Here is an 18563-nt window from a genome sequence, read left to right on the forward strand (position 1 = left end):
AAAATATTATTATATTAATTGAAGATTAATTCTTTCCACTTTAATTTAAAGCATAAATTCTACGGGTGCTAACAGAAAATGAGAGAGATACATATTACGTTATGACTGAAGGCCTTTATAATATTATGAATGAATTATATGATAATCAAAATTTGAAGTTTTAAAATATTTTGATGAAGAAGCTATTAAAGTAGAAATTGCATAAAATATTTAATTATTAAAATTTTAACGAACATTAAGATTGGCGAACCGGCTGGTCGCCAAAGGCGGCTAGTAATACATAAAACTAAAGAATCATAAATTCTATAAAACCTGTTTTCAAAAATACCTTTTCATTAATGTGCTAAGAAGTAAAAATATTTATTTTGATTTCTTCAGCTTTTTAGTTTTTTAATTTAAGATCCATTATTATAAATATTATGGGATCGTAAATCGATTTTTCCCAAATCCGCTACTAGATGGCGTCATTAGTGTGACGTAAAAATCTAATCATCCGTTAATAATGAAGTTCTGAAAATATTAAGATGCTTCCTTTTCATCGAGGATACACAAGTGCACAAAATTTTAAAATTCTAACGCAACAGAAAAATTATTTACAAAATTCCATCTTTACGAAAACTTATCAAATCAAATTGAATCTTAGTGTTTAATAAGCATCGACCAGCATCCGAGCGGAACAGTTTTTCCCATAAAAAAACCAATTATTAATAAAAATTTTATTTTTGGTAAGACGAACGCGTTTGTATTAAATTTGTCACACTAATACCACTATATTTCATGTAAAATACACTGAAGAGTTTGCTAAATTTGAAAAATTGATAAACAAATGTCTTGAGATATAGTGTATTTCACTATGATGTAATATAATCATTTGTACATAAAAAGTTTTATTAAAATTTCTAGTTTAATAAAAGACTGCATTTTTTTATTTGTACATTTCATGCAGTGTACTCTAATTGCTGAGTTTTTAGTTTCACAATGTTTTTCACTCTTGGAAACAAAACAAGAAGTCTTTGAATCAAATTAAATTCTTCGGCAGTTTTACATGGTACTTCATTGCTGGCCATATCAGTTTAGCTTGAAAATTAGCAAAAAGTATCATTAAGTAAATTAGTAAAAAGTATCTCGTGTTTGTCCATATTTCAAATAAATTAGTCGGATTTTACTTAGGAGTATAATGTTCATATTAAAAAAGAATACTTAATTTTATTTTAAAAAGTTCGTTGAAATGGTTAATTTTATATAAAAATGACTAATTTCTTTCAAATTTTGCTACACATTTAAAATGGCCAAACACTCCAGATTAGCCAGAACAATTTCGACATTTTTTTTTTTTTTTTCCTTTTTTAGAAAAATAGACTCGAACGGAAAAAATTGTCCTGTATCTCAACTTAATGTACGATATTGTCCAGTTTTAGACTTATTCATTAATAGTTTATAATTTAAAAATGGTAGAGCGAGATATAATTTTTAAAATAATTAATTTCTGAAGAATTCTCTTCTCTAACTTTCAGTATACATATGACTAGTATAAATTAATTAAACTTAAAGAAAAAATAATTTCAAAATACTTTATTATTGCTTCCTTAACTATTCCTAAACCCTTTTACTTCTAAAAAATTCTCTTTTCCAATTTTATTATATATATGGTTGCTATAGATTAATTAACTTCAAGGAAAAAAAATAAAAATAATTCGAAGATATTTTGTTTTTACTTTTTTTAACTGTTCCTGAGTGTTTGTGTGTGTATTTTCCTCTTTATAATTAACTATCACATTTATTTATTGATTTATTTATTTTTCGATTTCGTCCTAGTCCCTTTTCTCAACTAATATCTAGAAATTGTGCACTCGACTTGCAAAAAGTTCCGGGTTGAAATCCAGAAAATCCGTCAAAAGTTTTTAAAAAATTAACCGTTTTGAGCACATTGTGTAGCAATGCTCCAAGTTATGAGAAAGTATTTTGAAACTTCAGAAAGACTGAATAATCTCGGAGCACAAATAAATGAACAATGTCTAAACCGAATTAAATAAGCAAAGTTTAAATATACATGTACCGCAGAAAAAAACGATTTATGAATATAAAGGCTCTTTCTTATTTTAGGAAATGAAAAATAAAAACAAAATCGGTAATGCCCTCTATTCGACTTTCTTGTATATTTCCATAAAAGGCAGACAATTATAATCTGCGGTCAAAAACTTTTTATCTACGTGAAATGCAACCAAATGTTCTCGATTGACGTAAATCATCTTATATAAGTGTTCCAATTTTTTTATTACCATTGACAGAATGTCACTGAGGTTTTTTATGCGCTATTATTGAGCCTTGTTTCATATTTGCAAGGATAGAATTCTGTAATCAATTTTACACTCATTTCTTGTGACCTTAGAGTTCTGTACACTTATATATTGCTGATGACAATACACTATTTCAATATTTTCAAAACTTAATTATCACTTAATAGGTGAATTTAATTAAATTTTGAAACTGTACAAGGTGTATCATCTAATAATGAATTTTTAAAAAATTGATTTCAGGCTATATAGTATTTATAATAATGGAATATAAATTAAACACTAGAAAGAAAATGAATGATTGAAATAAAAAGAATTAACAAGCAAACCAAAATGCTTGTATTTAAATACTGTTTTGATTTTGTAATCTGGATATTTTTCCCTGATAACTTCAGAAAATTTTATCTAAAGAAAACAATATTTTCATCTCCCGAAATTTAATAAATATATACATTCCACGATGCCAATTTTATGACCTATTTATTTTTTCACTATTTATTTATTTATTTTGTTAATATCACCAAAGTAAGCATACAAAGAAAATTTCATATTTCATATTGGCATAAACATAGTGCATAGATAAAAATATAAAAAATTTAAATGCATGTAGCATTTTTATTCGAGTTGAATTGGAACGCGCATGTTAAATATATGTTTCCATGGAACAAAATCAAGTAATGAAAAAGCAATCAAGTAATGCATACTTTGCATCTATAATAGCTGGAAATGTTGCATGCCTGTAATAGCTGGAAATGTATAACATCTGAACTTACGCATTTGGGCAATTACAAAACAATGATAATCACGTTGAAAAATTTTATAGATGGTTAATTTTATAGATTTAAAGGAATGCATTTTGATTTGTTTGGAAAGACTTACAGTTGCACTATGTGTATCCCTGACCCCCCGCATAAAATAGAATACATTTAATAAAAACAGCTCTTAAAAAGACAGTTTTATTCGTGTGCTAAAAATTGATTGTTTTTATTTTAATTATTTTCTAATTTTTATTCATTAATCATGGGTTCTGGAAACCGCTTTTAAATTCAGTACCTTATGGTGCCATCCAAATAAAATGAAAATTAAATTACGGTAATCGATTAAGTGACAGTCAAGTTCTGAAAATATTAAAATAGTGTATTGTCAAAGATGAAGCAGAAGCATCTGAAATTTGAACATTCACTTCAAGAAACAAATGAAAACCGATTGCAGAATTTCACTTTTACAAACATGAAACATGTCAAGGGGAATAAAAGTTATAAAAGTGTCGAAATCCATTTTGTTTTTTTTCTAATTTTCATATTAACAATTATATGATGGAAAGTGTTTTTTGAAGTTAAGTGAGGTTTAACGAATTACTTTCTTTGAAGATTTGCTTTCTGATATACAGATACATCAGTAGCGATATGGGATGAAAAGAATAAAGTCAAATATTGTGATCTGAAAAGCAAAATGGACGATAGTTTCAGTTTATGCAAATGGATAATTTTATAAATTTTATGTGGAATTTCAATGAAAAGCGTTTTACGCTATGGAAAAATCTTGTAGAGAAATTCAAAAAATACAGAGAGAAAAGTAAACGCATAAAAATTCAAACTTCGAATATTTAAAAAAACTGCAAAACATCATACAATGTTTTTCAATATTATCATTGACGCCTTTAATGCTGTAATTTTTTTAACCAACAGAAACAAAACATTAAAAACATAAAACAGTTTATTAGGTCAATGTTTAATCAATTAACTCAAACTGAAACAGATCGCAAAGGGCAATGGGTCATAGAGGATTTGTAATGCCCATAAACTAAACATGCTGAACTCGCGGCCCACACTGAATATTTGTGACCCGCTTTTATAAGGAAGAAAAGAAATTTTAATGAAAATTTCATAATTTAAATTGAAATTCAATTTTAATTTCTGAACAATTTAAAGTGTTCAATTTTCGCTGGAAGAAAGTTGAAAAATGAAAATTTGATTCGCACACTTGTGTGCTATATGAATTAATCAATTTAGGTTCAAATCAATCAATTAGGTTTCACATCATAAGTGAGGGTAAGAATTTTGAGCATTTGAGCCAAAAATTTTGATCAAAATTTAGAAATTATTTTTTAAATTTTGAAGAATTTTCACTTTTTTTTTCGCAGTGAAATACTGAATCAACACCGAATCAAATACAAAGATACATTGCAACCACGAACTACAGGGAAAATGCAGATTCAGTGTTACAAATATTTGGTAACCAAATCTGAACACTCAGTAAAACTTTTAGGTGAAATTTCTTCCACGTTTTTAAATACATATTAAAACGAATATTTATGAAAGAAAATAAACTTCCTGCAAGATTCAGAATTACTGACATTTAATTTGGGGCAGTTTTGAATGTAATTTAGGCGAATAAAATTTCTTCGAAGTTAGAAAGATCGTAACTACAGAAAGTACACATTTTAAAAAGCCATTCAAAATAAAACTTCATTTTAATAAAAGATTGTTTTTGTAGATTACATAAAGTTAGCACTTTCGTATTAAAATCATGTTGATCCATGAGCTTAATATGCTTTTCACAATTATTCTATAAAATATAATTCGGTTTTGTATATCAATATAAATAAAAATTGCATACTGTTATTCCATTTTTTCGAAGGAAAATGGCTTCCTTTTCTGATTATCTTTTCATAATCTGATTTATACCAGTACCAAATTTTTCAAAACCAAAATACATAAAGAATAAGAACAGTATTCTATCATTTTTTTTAGAAATAATTATTACTGAAAAAAACTAACTATCTTTGATTATAGACCTGAACTACAGTATCGTCTTGCTTTTCCGTTACCTTCCGTTCCTTGGTTTAGAATACCTTTTATTATCGCTCTGACATTTAATTTAAGGATAATTAAAGGGATTTTTGCCATTTACATTTTTTCCAAGTTTACCTGACTATTCCTCCGACCCCTCAAAAAATGAAAAAAGAGGAGTAATGTAGTACTTCATAATCGGAGAAAGAATTTATAGCCTCATAATTTGCAAAATCTTATGCGTTCGTTCTTTGTATTACTTAAAATTAATGAAAAATCTTTAACAGTTATTAGATGTAATTATGCTTGTCCTTACTATCCAGGACTGAAAATGCAAAACTGCCTTTTTTCTTTCTTAAAATAAAGCCACATTTAGTTATCGATAATCAGAAATTCAAATCTAATTGCTCCAATTATGTTAAATGTAAAATTCTAGTAATTTGAAGCGTTAAAAGTAAACGACGCTTTTGAAACGCACAATTCAACTAGATCATCAAAATATTTCTAAAAATAGACTCATGCGAAGAATTTCAACTATGGTATTCAATGTTATTAAATCGAAAGTATTAAAAGTGTTAAGTGTGAGTGTTCAAAATACTTCACTGAACAGATTAAATTACTTAGTTCTGCTTTTACTAACAATCAGTTAAATTATATTCAAAAGAATTAAACTTCTATGAAGAATACGTTATGATTGTTTTTCTTGAACTCCAAAAATAGTCCAATAGCATATGTGTTTCAAGAGCTGATTATATGCGTCAGGAAAAAAATATATTTTTTTTAATCTATTGAACTGGAAAGGAATTTTCAAACCAGAACTCTATATAAAAACTAAAAAAGAAAAAAAAATCACTAAAAATTGTTTGTTTTATGTCAGTAAAATATTCAAAAACAAACAATGTTCTCTTAAAAATACTTTTTACAGAAAATGTGTGAAGCTATTTAATCTATAAAAAAGGAAAATAAACCCCTTTTGAACTTCGTTATGAATGACAATAAGTGTGAGTAAGAATTGTCTCTTAAAAGCAATATTAACTAACACAGGAATTTCCTAAGCAGACTTAACATACTGTGATTAATAATTCTTACCTGAACCAAAAATGAAGAAAAGAAATTCGTTCAATTTAAAAATATCCACAAATATCATTATATCAATTTTCAATATAATTTCGAAAATACCCCAATGATCTTTTCTTTGATTTGCTTTACAAAACCATTTCCTCTTGTATACAAGAAAATTTTAGTTAAAATAAAGAGGAGTTATAAAATTGAAAATAATTTTAATAAGTACTTCTTCTTGTACTTATATAAAAATTCTGAACCGCTTCAATCCATTAACACTTATTTGATCGAGAAATATTATTAGGCGAATGACTGTATAACTACTTTATGCTCTGTTTCCTTCTTTCCAAAAGCTTTATCTGGTTTTTGTTTTTTTTAAAGATGCGTTTAGAAACGATTCGGTCCATGTGATCAGACATTTTTAGATATGACTTCAGGTATTAAAAAAGAAAACCTTAATTAGGAAGTTTATCCTTGTAGGAATTATATAATAGAATGAGTAGAGACATAGAATGTAGGCGTGAATGATTTTCATAGCCAATAATCTTTCATCACGTTTAATGACGTAGTTTGGTACTTCCAACAATATGAGTAAGCCTTAAGAAATATATATATTCCGAAGCTCATTTTAATTTCGTGTGTTTTTAGATGAGTCTAATTAAATCCCGGTGTTCATGAATGCTTTAATCTTAATACGGAGTGAATAAATTTATATAATACAAGCAAAAGTATCATTCATATCATCAAATTATAATTCAAACTTTCAGAGTTAATTTCCAACAGCAATATTTTTAATTTTAAAATAAAACATTTATTTTATAAGAAACCATTTTAAAAGCGTAAAAATATCAATAATATTTCAGTAAGTTTCAGTAAGTAAAGTAATATTTAAGTTTTAAGCCAGTAATAAAATAAGTAATCAGTAATTCATTGATTCAAGGCTTTAGTAATGCAGGGGATTTGAAAGAATTTCAACAATTCTTAACATTGGGTGAGACATAATACAACATATCAGTTTTATATATAAAGGTATTAGCGGAACGGTCCTCTGTGAGCTGAAAATTAAAAAGAAATGTAAGCATTTATAATTTATTAACCAATAAGAGTATAATAATATAAAAGCTGCTCAAAATTATTGCTGTCTACAACAGTACACACTTTGCAATGACACATTGATTGAAACACACTTTGAAATATTCTTGGCCTATAACACATACAAACGTTCAAAAAAAACTCTAGCTATGAGATTCTACACAAACTTAACAGAGGACTCGTACATTAATCTTTTGAGGAATCCTCAAAGTAAAAAAGCTTTGAAAAGCAATAGATGATGGGTTGCTATTACATCGCATCATTGATAATGCAAATCAAAAATTGTTTATGGTGAAACATATATTTGTTGGAATTTTTTACAGTACAAAAGCATTGCAGGTCGTCCATTTCCTTTTACTGCCTCATATATTGAGAGCGTATGTACCATCTCAGAATACTTTTTACCTACTGATTTGATTGAAATACTGATTGCTGGTATTGTTCAGTTTTCTTTAGACTAAGCAACATCTTCACAAGAGCATACATGGCTTAACCCCTTGTAAACTCCTACGTAAAACTGGTATATTTTGGTGAATCTGCTAAAACTTTTAAAGTTTATTACATATTTTATATATTCAAGAGCAACTTAGCAAATGATAAATGAACCAGCTGCTCTAAAAAGGGAACAAATATGAAAAAAAACATTTTACTCGGAAGTCGGGTTTTTTTTTTTTTTTTTTTTTGCACCAAATGTATGTTATAATAAAGATCCTCTTTCTAAAAGAGGAATCTAAGAAATCTAAAGGAAATCTAAAAAAATTTCATATAATAGTTAAGGAAAAAAATAAGAGACGAGAAAAGTGGTTACTTTTATTTCCCCCAAAAAACGGTTTTGAGATTCGTTCCCTTTTTCAAATTGCTGGTTAAAATATGAATACACAACACATTGGTTTATAAAGGCTCACAACTCATTAGTTCGTAAGATGCACACATTTCTATGTGTCTTATTTTAAAATCATTAAACAAACTTTCGATCTTTACCACTACTACTTCCTTTCAATATTTTACAGAAGCTGAACATTATATATGTGTAAGTTTCATAAAAGTTCACTGATATTAAAAAATTTAGCTAGCTGGTACAAATTATTAGAGAAACGTTCCATTTTAACGCAGCACGAAAGCTAGTTTGGAATGATCTTCATAACTTTGAACAGTAGTCAAATAACAAGGAAGATAAATGAGTCGCCATCCACTTTACCCAAAAACTCTAAACTAAATCTTGTTGAGAACGCTTGGCCCACCGATAAAACATCTAATCCCCACAGATGTGACGGACTCTCGGTAAAATTGGGTCCTTAACCAGGTATCCCGAAACAAAACAAAAAAAATTCCCCGGAAAAAAGTACAATTGTAAAACTTGAGTTAGTGATGTAAAAGACAGAGAATTTGATTTCAGATAAATGCTGAATAATATGAAATGTATCGAAATGATATTACATCATATTCTATTGCTAATCATAAACTTTTGTTTTTAATGAAAAAAGGCTTATCCCAAAGAATTCAATTGGTGTATTTTACCCATATTTGTATATTTTCCCCATGTACAAACATTCGATTGGATGAACTCATAATCTCTAGTTATTTTCATTAGACAGCGATTCTATTTAGACGGTTCATTGAGCAAATCCCAATCAGAACATTTCTTTATACATTTACTGAATGAATTTGCCAACAAACATCTCATATTGATTTCACATCCCACTAAGAATAATTATAATTAATGATAAACATTTTGTTATTTTCTGTTTAACTCTTAACTTTATGTTAATCTGTGTTTAACTTTTTATTGTAAAAGTAGCTACTTTCTTTTTTTATAAGAAAACTTATCTTCAAATAAAAACGAATTATGTTTTAACTTATTTTTGGACTTTTTTTCCACCATACGGAAGAAGAACAAAGCTCACGTGGTTTTGAGTCATAGACTAGGAAAACTATATTAAGTTTCTAGTTATCACAAAACAAATGATTCTGTTATCTCACAAGTGCAATTTAACTATCTTAACTCTTTGCTATGATTATTGCCTATCAGTAAAACTGCTCGATTCAAAAATAAAACAATCGTCTGTAAATAAAAATATATAAATAAAAATAATCTTCTGTAAATAAAAATATATAAATAAAAACAATCTTCTGTAAATAAAAATATATAAATAAAAACAATCTTCTGTAAATAAAAATATATAAATAAAAACAATCTTCTGTAAATAAAAATATATAAATAAAAATGCTTTTTAAAAAATTATTTTACGATCAAGTTCTCTTAATTACGTAACATTTAGTTCAAAATTCAACTGCCATATGCTTTTGTGTGCAAAACTGTTTTTTATTATTTATCTGTGTAAAAGGAAATTAATTTAATACAAATTACATTTATAGTTGATTTTGCAATGAAGGTATTATGGAAATCAGAAAAAGAAGTTATCAAGCTTCAACTGTGGGATATTGCAGGTAATATTTTTGTACTTTCTATTCAATATTTTCAAATATTCATTCATTTTCACAATTCAGCTCTAAAAAATAAAATAATAGGCTTTTCCAAAGATAAGACACGATAATATAGAACTATTTTTAACTTAAATACAGAAAAAGTGATCAGTTTAAAAAAAATTTTCAGCTTTAATTACTGCAAAATATTTTTATTCAGCTTATACAATTATTTCCATTTTTATCAAGTCATTAGATAAAATATATAATAAATAATAGTCATTGACTTCGTATTATACTCATTCGTAATCAATGACTATAATAAATAATAGTCATTGATAACGAAGTAATAAGTATTAAAATTTCAGCCAGATTAAGAAAGTAACGTCAGCATTCAAATAAAAATAGTGTTTCTAGTCCTAATTATTGAATGTGTGAACAGTATTTTCACAAGTTAGTTATAGATAAAAAAAAAATAAGCTAAAGCTCATTTAATATGTTTAACAGGATCGGTTCCTAAATGATGAAGAAAAGGCAATGAAAACATATATCCTTTTTTTTAATTGAACAGTAACATTATGTAAATTTTAGAGCTGATAAGTTTTTAATAGGAAACCAGATCGAAACATCTGTTAAAATCCAAAGAAAAAATTTATTATCCAATCACTTTTCAGCCTTCAAAGCCTCCTGATGATTTTTAAATTGCAATATTTAATTTTCTGAAGTGTATTTAATGACACATTTATGTAGCAACAAAAATGTAAGTTTTATTAAAAATGTCAAATGACCAAAAAATGTATATTAGTCAAATGATACTGTAGAAAAGTGCTAATTTTATGTAAAAACTTCTCGTTCATATGAAAGATCGCATCTGTTATTCTTAAAATTCTTTGTCCTCTAGGTACCGAACAACAAATATTTAGAAATCAAATCTGGATCAGTTTAAAAGTCGATCAATATTGCGTAAGAAAAGCAAGAATGTAAAACAGTGCGTGAAATGCGAAAATAAAATATCAGCCAAAATTCATAAGAAACTAACTGTTTAGCGTACAACAAATTTATTTTTAATGTCTTTCCAATCATTGAAGTACAACTATTTACCATTTTGGACCATTTCACTGCTAAAATTATGCAACTATCTTCAATTCCTTTTTTTTTTAAATTTAAATGATCAAAATCCAATTCTCGTTTTTAAGTTTAAATCGTTTGAGATATCAAAACGATTTTTCATCTAACTTCCTTGCAACATTAACTTTTTGTGTTTATATTGATGAATATACTTTCATTACAAATGAGACGAAAGTCTTCATTAACTGTATTGTGTAAATTCAAAAAGGTTACTTTCTTTTCTGCTCGTATATAATTTACGTTGACCTTTTGCAACCTAATATTTTTTGAGATAAATTAATATTCAATTTCTTAAAGAATTGAACACATCTTGAGCCGATCACAAAAAAAAGTGCGCAGTGCAGCACGTACCTTTGAAAGGTAAAATGATGAATAAATCACTGAGAATTCCCTATGCAATTATAAGACGAAGGACAAAAAAAAAAAAAAAAAAATTAAACACTTAAAACTAATATATTTTTTTAAATTACTATATGCTTCCTGTGTGAGTGTTTTAATCCCTTAACTCGACTATGATTTTTTTTTTTTTTTTAATTTCCTCAGGTCAGGAAAGATTTACATGGATGACACGAGTCTACTATCGAGATGCTCAGGGTTGTATCGTCATGTTCGACTTGAATAAACGAAGTACTTTTGTGAACGCTATGAAATGGAAAAAAGATGTCGACGCAAAGTGCCAGTTGCCTGATGGCTCTCCTCTTCCAGCTATTCTTCTTGGAAATAAAGTAAGAAAATTTTCAGATTTTTTTTTTTTTTTAATTTTTGATGTTGTGAGTCTGTTGCATATAGTTCTTTTTGAAGAACTCAAATGCAGAAAGAGTAAAACTACTTCTAATTAAATAATAGTGCATAATTAAGTAAAGGGGTTATAAGAAAACAACGTAGAATATTTTAATGGCGAACATTTGTTATCTTGCGTACTCTTTTCTAAATTGTCTTGAGCGACTGAATTAAGAATTCACTTGGTAACATAAGTGCTCTGAAAATAAGGTTTCTCTCCTTACTTATTCCAAGACAATATACGTCGACTTTTCAACAATGCACTGTCTATATATAAAAGTGTCTGTCACCTAATATAATGTTTAAGTGGTGCGATTTGTTTTCCGAAGGTCGCCAGGATACTATGTGTAAACTTTGACCTACGGACAGTCTTATTAATAAAACGCTTCGTCATGGTTAATATAAATATTAATCAGTAAACAAATTCCAAAACTAACTGAAAATACAAGCTATATCTCATATATGGATAGAAAGCATAGAATTACCGTCACAAAAATACCATGGATTTCTAGAAACATCCAGATTACGCATACACAAGCTGTTACTTATCAATTATCCTTTTTGTAATTGATATTGTTTTATGTATTTTATAATTAATAATAAGTTTAAATTATTTTTATTGGTTGATTTTCATTAGCATGTACTTATATTTAGGCATACATGAATTATACAAACATTAAATGGACAATAACGAAGAAACTTTTTCAAAAAATCATTTTAGCAAACATCCATTGATTATTCCTCCCAAGCCCTTAAATATCAGAAAGTTCCTGAGAATAAGAAAGTGATTATTAATTTTGATTACAAATACCGACATAATGAACTTTCGAAAGTTTTTATTTTCAATTAAAAAGAACGCATGCCTGTAAGAATTTGAATTTCATCATATAATCAAAAAAATTTAATTTAAAAACACTATAAAGTCCAAAGAAATTAAGGTGGATATTCACGCTAAAAATCCAAACCTTTAGCATCTGTCGGAAAACATCAAATATCTAAACTAGGTTTCATTATTTAGTTCACTTACTATATGTAATATCTTACTAATAAAAGCATGTTTTATCATCTGTTACAATAACAAACGCTTGATTAACCTCTCGCCTCAAAAAAAAATAAGTATAGCATTTTAAGAACTATTCAATAAAAGCAGAGCTGGAACTCTTTTCATTTTAACTTCAGTAACTTTAATCTTTCATTATATTTTACAATACACCAATTCTATTTAATGCCCAATGCTATTCGATCCGTTGAATCCGCATAGTTGTGGCCCTGAATAAAAAAAAAAAAAATAAAAAAAAATTGCATTCTCTGATCGAATTGCTGCACCGTTTAAAAACGGATTTGAATTACTGATACGACTTGTTGGACCTTTCTTTCTTAGCATTTTCCAATATCATTATCAATAGGAGATTTGTAGGACAAAGAAGTTATTTCAATTCGATATCTTTCGATCGCATTTGTGTTCCAAAATGTTTTTTTTAATCTCCAATTTATTATGATGCTATTGTTTTAATACAACAAAAAAGGTAGAAGAGCGGCTTTAGAACTAAAAAGAAAATAAGGTTTGAAATAAAAGTTTTTTTAAAAAACTAAATTAAGACTTTTCTTTACACGCCTGCTTTGAAAGTCTTCTAATCTTCAGAATTAGCTTTTTCTTTTTTTACTTATTTTATTCATTCAAGTACATGCCTACTCACATATGTAATATTTCTAGATCGCCAGATTATTTCATATTCACTTGTCTCTCATTATCTAGCTAGATAAATTGATTATGTAGCTAGACTTTAACAAAAGCGATAGCAAATTTAGAGATTGGTAAAAATAAAAGTACCTTACTTATTTCTGAGAATATACTAGAGTGCTGAAGTAATGGTTATGTAACAGAAAAAAAATCGCAATTTATTATTTTTATTTATTTATTTTTATCCAGTTCGTTGCCCTTTGCAATCGCAATATGACCTTAGCCCTTACTTCACCCTTGATCGCCGTTGAACTATGATACTATTCACAACCATAAAATACCAGACAGGTGTAAATCATTCTACGTATCAAGTGCTTATCTTTTTAACGTTATCTTTCTTCTCTCAATTCTGATTAAGAGAAAATTATATCTCTTTTTATCTGCAAAGGTTATTTTAGTTTAGTTTAGTTAGGTTCATGTCACGTTTTGAGGCTAAGTGATGATATTTTGAGATGCACCTTGTAATGTGGAGCCACGGCCAGACTATCAAATATTGTCAAAACAAAAATTAGGCAACTTTGCGAGAGAATATATATATATATAGTATTTGCAGAATAAATTGATTTTGTTCTTTGATTTGATTTACAAAGGTCATACAATCAAACTTAATCAAATTAAAATAAATTATTTTTTAAATTGTAAATTTTTATGCGAGAATTTTTCTCATAGTTTTTCCTGTTTTCAGATCAGTTTGCAGTAAACTATTGTCTTAGTTTCTCTTTTTTTTTTTTTTTTTTTTTTTTTTCCTTTTTAGCTGACAAACTAACAAATCGTGGAAACTTCGCATTTAAATATCTACATTATGTTTTAAAAAATTGTAATTTTTTGCCGTTTTTTTTAAATTACCTTTAAATTTTAATATTTTTTTTATTCGTAAAATACTGAAACCAGTTCGATTGAAAATGGCCAGAATCGAGTAATCATTTTACTTTAGTTAGTTGTACTATTTGTTACTCTAAAAATTGCTTAAATTTTTAATTGGGTTTTAAATTAATTTTTTTAAAACTATTTTTGGTAGAGAAAAATGGGTCATCCAAAGTTACAAAGCCTAAGGATCCCCAGAGGGCTTAAATCGGCTCTTTTAAAGCTTAGTTAGATAACAAAACTTTTGACGGTACCCTTTTCTCCAAGGTCAGCAGGAAGACGTTTGAAAAAAGGCAGATTTAATATGCACCACATCTCCTATACAAGAGATATCTATGTTGGAATTAAGTCTCGAAATCAGAAGCTGAGAATCTAGCATTAGACTATCATGGTTCCGAGACTATTTTAGATAAAATATATTTTAAGGTATAAAACGCGTCATGCATTCATAAATTGTTAAGAAAGAAGAAATCATAGAATCAAAATAAAAATGCCGCAAATTATGAAGAATATTTATTCAGTATAAGACTCAGAAATATTTATAACATATTTTATGCATTATATTCTTAAATATTTTTTTTCATTCGACCTCGGATTGTAGAGCAAAGATAAAAAGAAACATACAATGTCAAAATATTAAAAATTTCCTTTTCTAAATTAAAAAAGAGAAAGAGAATTTTAACACGGACCAATTTGTCCACCTCGGAAGGGGAATAAGCTAACGAAAGTACACGTTCTGGCTTTTACCTATTCGTCCCACCTTGACAACAACATCTTGTTTCAAAAGAAATGTGCGCGATTTTTTTTTGTTTTGTTTTGTTTTTACTTTATGAATATGGTTTGTATTAAAAAATAAATTAACTAATTGCAACATTACCCCACGTTTACGTTCGCATCCTTCATGTTACACGTCATTTACAACACTTTCCGTTGTTCACTTTTCATTTGTCTCCACATGATAACATGAATTTCCTTCTCTAAATTAAAAGAGAGAGAGAGATAGTTTTAACATGGTCCGATTAATCTACCTTCTCCGATAAGGAATAAGCTAACGAAAATAGACGTTCTAGCTTTTGCCTCTTTGCCCCGGCTTGATAATAACATCCTGTTTCGAAAGAAATGTGCTGGATTGCTTAATTTTTTACTTATCTGTACATAGTTCATATTAGAAAAAAAATTAACTAATTACAGCATTACCCCATGCTTAAGTTCACATCCTAAACATTACTCGTCGTTTACAACACTTTTCGTTGTTTTCTCGTGATAACTTTAAATGAAGACCGAATGTATGTGAATGACCGTGATTAATAATTTTCGCTTGTTTAGTTACCATTTCAGCAATTCTTTAAAAATTCTAAGCAAAAGGTAATATTATATTCAATTTTTAAAAATCTGCCTTCTGAAGAATTCTCCTTTCAGACTTTTATGATACATAGAAGATGGTTACTTATTTTTCTGAATAAAGGGGCAATTCATCAATTTTCTGCATAATATTGATTTCTATTATGTGATGGTATATGCTATTATTCGTTCCAATGGTAAAATTACCAGATGTATCGAATAATTATTTGGAACAGTTCTATAATAGTTATAGTCATTGAACTCTGTGTCCTAGTTTGACAACCTGGTTCTTTCAAAGGTTTGAAGCGTTCCACATTTAAAGTTTGAACTTCCGATCACTTTAAATAAGTAGATTCTTTATGAAATTATCAATTGCTATACAACAAATGGCTACTACAAATTGATATTTACTTTTTTCTAGCAGGTAAAAGTGTATTAAACCAAAATTTCTCGCACTTTCCGTCATGACGCACTAATAATATCATGAACATTTTCACGTCAGTGTAAAAACTATTTTGGAACAAAAATTCGCCGAATTTTGAAGAATTATGAAAATCTTTCATAAAAAAATATTAGTAGTATGAGATAAATTTAAATGAAAATCCATGAGAATTTTTTCAGAAATACCTTCCTGAAACAGCTAAGTATAGCACATAAATTTTACGTCTCAAAATTCAGAAATTTTCATATGGCTTATTTTGTTTGATTCTTATGCCGGGTTTACACTCGGGCAGTTAAAAAACTGTAAGTAGGCAGGGCATATGTAGAAAGGGATTGATTTATGTTTGCCACAATTTCATAAGATAGATTTAGGCATTCCATGCTTGGCTATAAATTGTCGTTTTGGCGTCCCTGAATTTTTCTTTTTCCCTACTTATCGTATTAAAATGATATATGTTTACACAAAGAAACATGATAAAATAAAAAGAACGTCAACATACCTAAATTTAGATAACTATAGAAAAGAAACGGCAATTAAAATGAAAAAAGAACACAATTTCGCATCAGAAAAAACAAAAAAAAATGTCGGAATTAATCTATGATAAGTGATCAATTTTTTTAAATCCATAAAAAAAAACCCGCCAAATTCTACAAGCGCATGCGCAGCAAGAAAAAAATATAGTACAGAGGCTTGTAGTTGTCCCGTCAGGACAATTACTTGCCATCGACCGAACAGCATTTTTCAGCCTTTCTACGCATGCGCTGCCTACTTGCCGTCTTATAACTGGCCGAGTGTAAACCCGGCATTACAGTAGTTCAATTGCCAGAACAATTTGGATTTTAAGCAGCAAATATAAGTAGAAAATAGTCAATTACTCTTTCAATACAAACTATTTTGATAACATTTTCAAGCAAATGATAAAATATATATTCGCATCAGATAATTCTTCGTTTGAAAATGTCGTAAAAAAAGATAATTTGAAATATTGTAGTGGATGATGCGGATTTAATATACAAATTACCACAACATTCAACGCCTTTTAAAACTGTTCAAATTCAAGTGAAGATAAATTTATCGTTGCATCAACGTATCGTTGAAGCTGGCTAAAGTGTACAAGCATATGAAGGGATAGAAAAACCAATATTTTTAAAAAATAGAAATGAAACTTCCATTAATATATTTTATAACAATAGCTTATTAAAATAGAATAGTATTAAATAGTTTCCAGGAGAACGACATTGCTAGTTAAAAAATATAAAAAGTAAATACATATACGCATATATATAATACATTGCATTTAGGGAATAAAGGAGAAACAATTTATATTTTTCCTCTTTTTGGGGGAGGGAGGTAAGGGTGCACTCCTTAGACATAGCGGAAATGAAAACCGAAACATTTCCCCCTTGGGGGGGGGGCAGAGTTTTTCCTGTATTCCCTCCCCTGAAATATCGAAAAAGTTTAAAAGTGTGCCTTGCTTAGTAAACAAGGTATAATTTTTCTTGTATTTTCTAGAAACTATTAAACAAGGTTTAGGCTTGCATCTGATATAGTTTTTTGGTAAGAACTTATTTCATAAAAAAATACAAATTAAATAATTTTTGCCATGATTTTTTTATAAAAACATAACAAATAAATGCTTCATTAAGTTATCAAACTTAAGATGTAAATAAATAGCATTTAGTTACATATTCGAAATGTTTTAAAAGCCTATGAGTCCAAGCCTCCATCCCTTTTCCCGTATTTTATTTTGTAAAGAAACATTCGACACAGTTTTAAAACAAAACTTTATTTAACCCAAACACGGAAAAAATTCCCTAAACTAGAAATTTAAAATATAGGCATAAATTAAGAATTAAAATAAGTATCAATGTGAAAGGATAATTAAAACAAATTTTTAATAAGAATTATTTTTATCAACAAAACTGTAGTCATTAAAATTATATCTACCAAGATAACGTAGAATAATATAACAGTTCCTTCTAGTCTGCATAACATCATTATTTTCTTCAATTTCGGTGATATTTGTTGATTTAGTATTAGTAGAGTTTAGGTTTCGGCAGTTTTTGCACATAAGAATGCAACGCATGTTCCCTTCGTACACTTGCATTTATTTTAACAGTCTGTTTTCATTTTATAATTAACGACTCTATTTTAATAATCTTTAATTATAAAATGCTAGCCGACTTTGGCGACCAGCCGGTTCGCCAATCTTAATGTTCGTTAAAATTTTAATAATTAAATATTTTATGCAATTCCTACTTTAATAACTTCTTCATCAAAATATTTTAAAACTTCAAATTTTGATAGTCATATAATTCACTCATATTATCAGCCTTCAGTCATAGCATAAAATGTATCTCTCTAATTTTCTGTTAGCTCCCGTAGAATTTATGCTTTAAATTAAAGTGAAAAGGATTAATCTGCAATTAATATAATAATATTTTTGCTGAAACAAATCATTTTTTTACATGATTACTGAGCTTTTAAACTTTATGGGCACTAAGGAATATCTTTCTTAATTTATGTAATATCTCAAGAACTTGTCAACAAAATTTTCTCAGATTCATCATGAGCAGATCGATTAATTAACAAGGTTTAATTTT

At 27.9% G+C, this 18563-nt stretch overlaps 1 protein-coding gene across 1 annotated transcript in view; it reads left to right on the top strand.

Annotated features, from left to right (window-relative positions):
• The window catches only part of LOC129960863 (ras-related protein Rab-7L1-like), a 46894-nt gene that overhangs the window by 22785 nt on the left and 5546 nt on the right, over nt 1-18563 (top strand). Inside the window, exons 3-4 of the mRNA XM_056074568.1 lie at nt 9617-9688; nt 11336-11517. Of these exons, the coding sequence (XP_055930543.1) occupies nt 9617-9688; nt 11336-11517 (254 nt within the window). The remainder of the gene's footprint in view (nt 1-9616; nt 9689-11335; nt 11518-18563) is intronic.

Source organism: Argiope bruennichi, chromosome X2 (assembly GCF_947563725.1).
Source record: "Argiope bruennichi chromosome X2, qqArgBrue1.1, whole genome shotgun sequence".
In the NCBI taxonomy this organism is placed as follows: domain Eukaryota; kingdom Metazoa; phylum Arthropoda; class Arachnida; order Araneae; family Araneidae; genus Argiope; species Argiope bruennichi.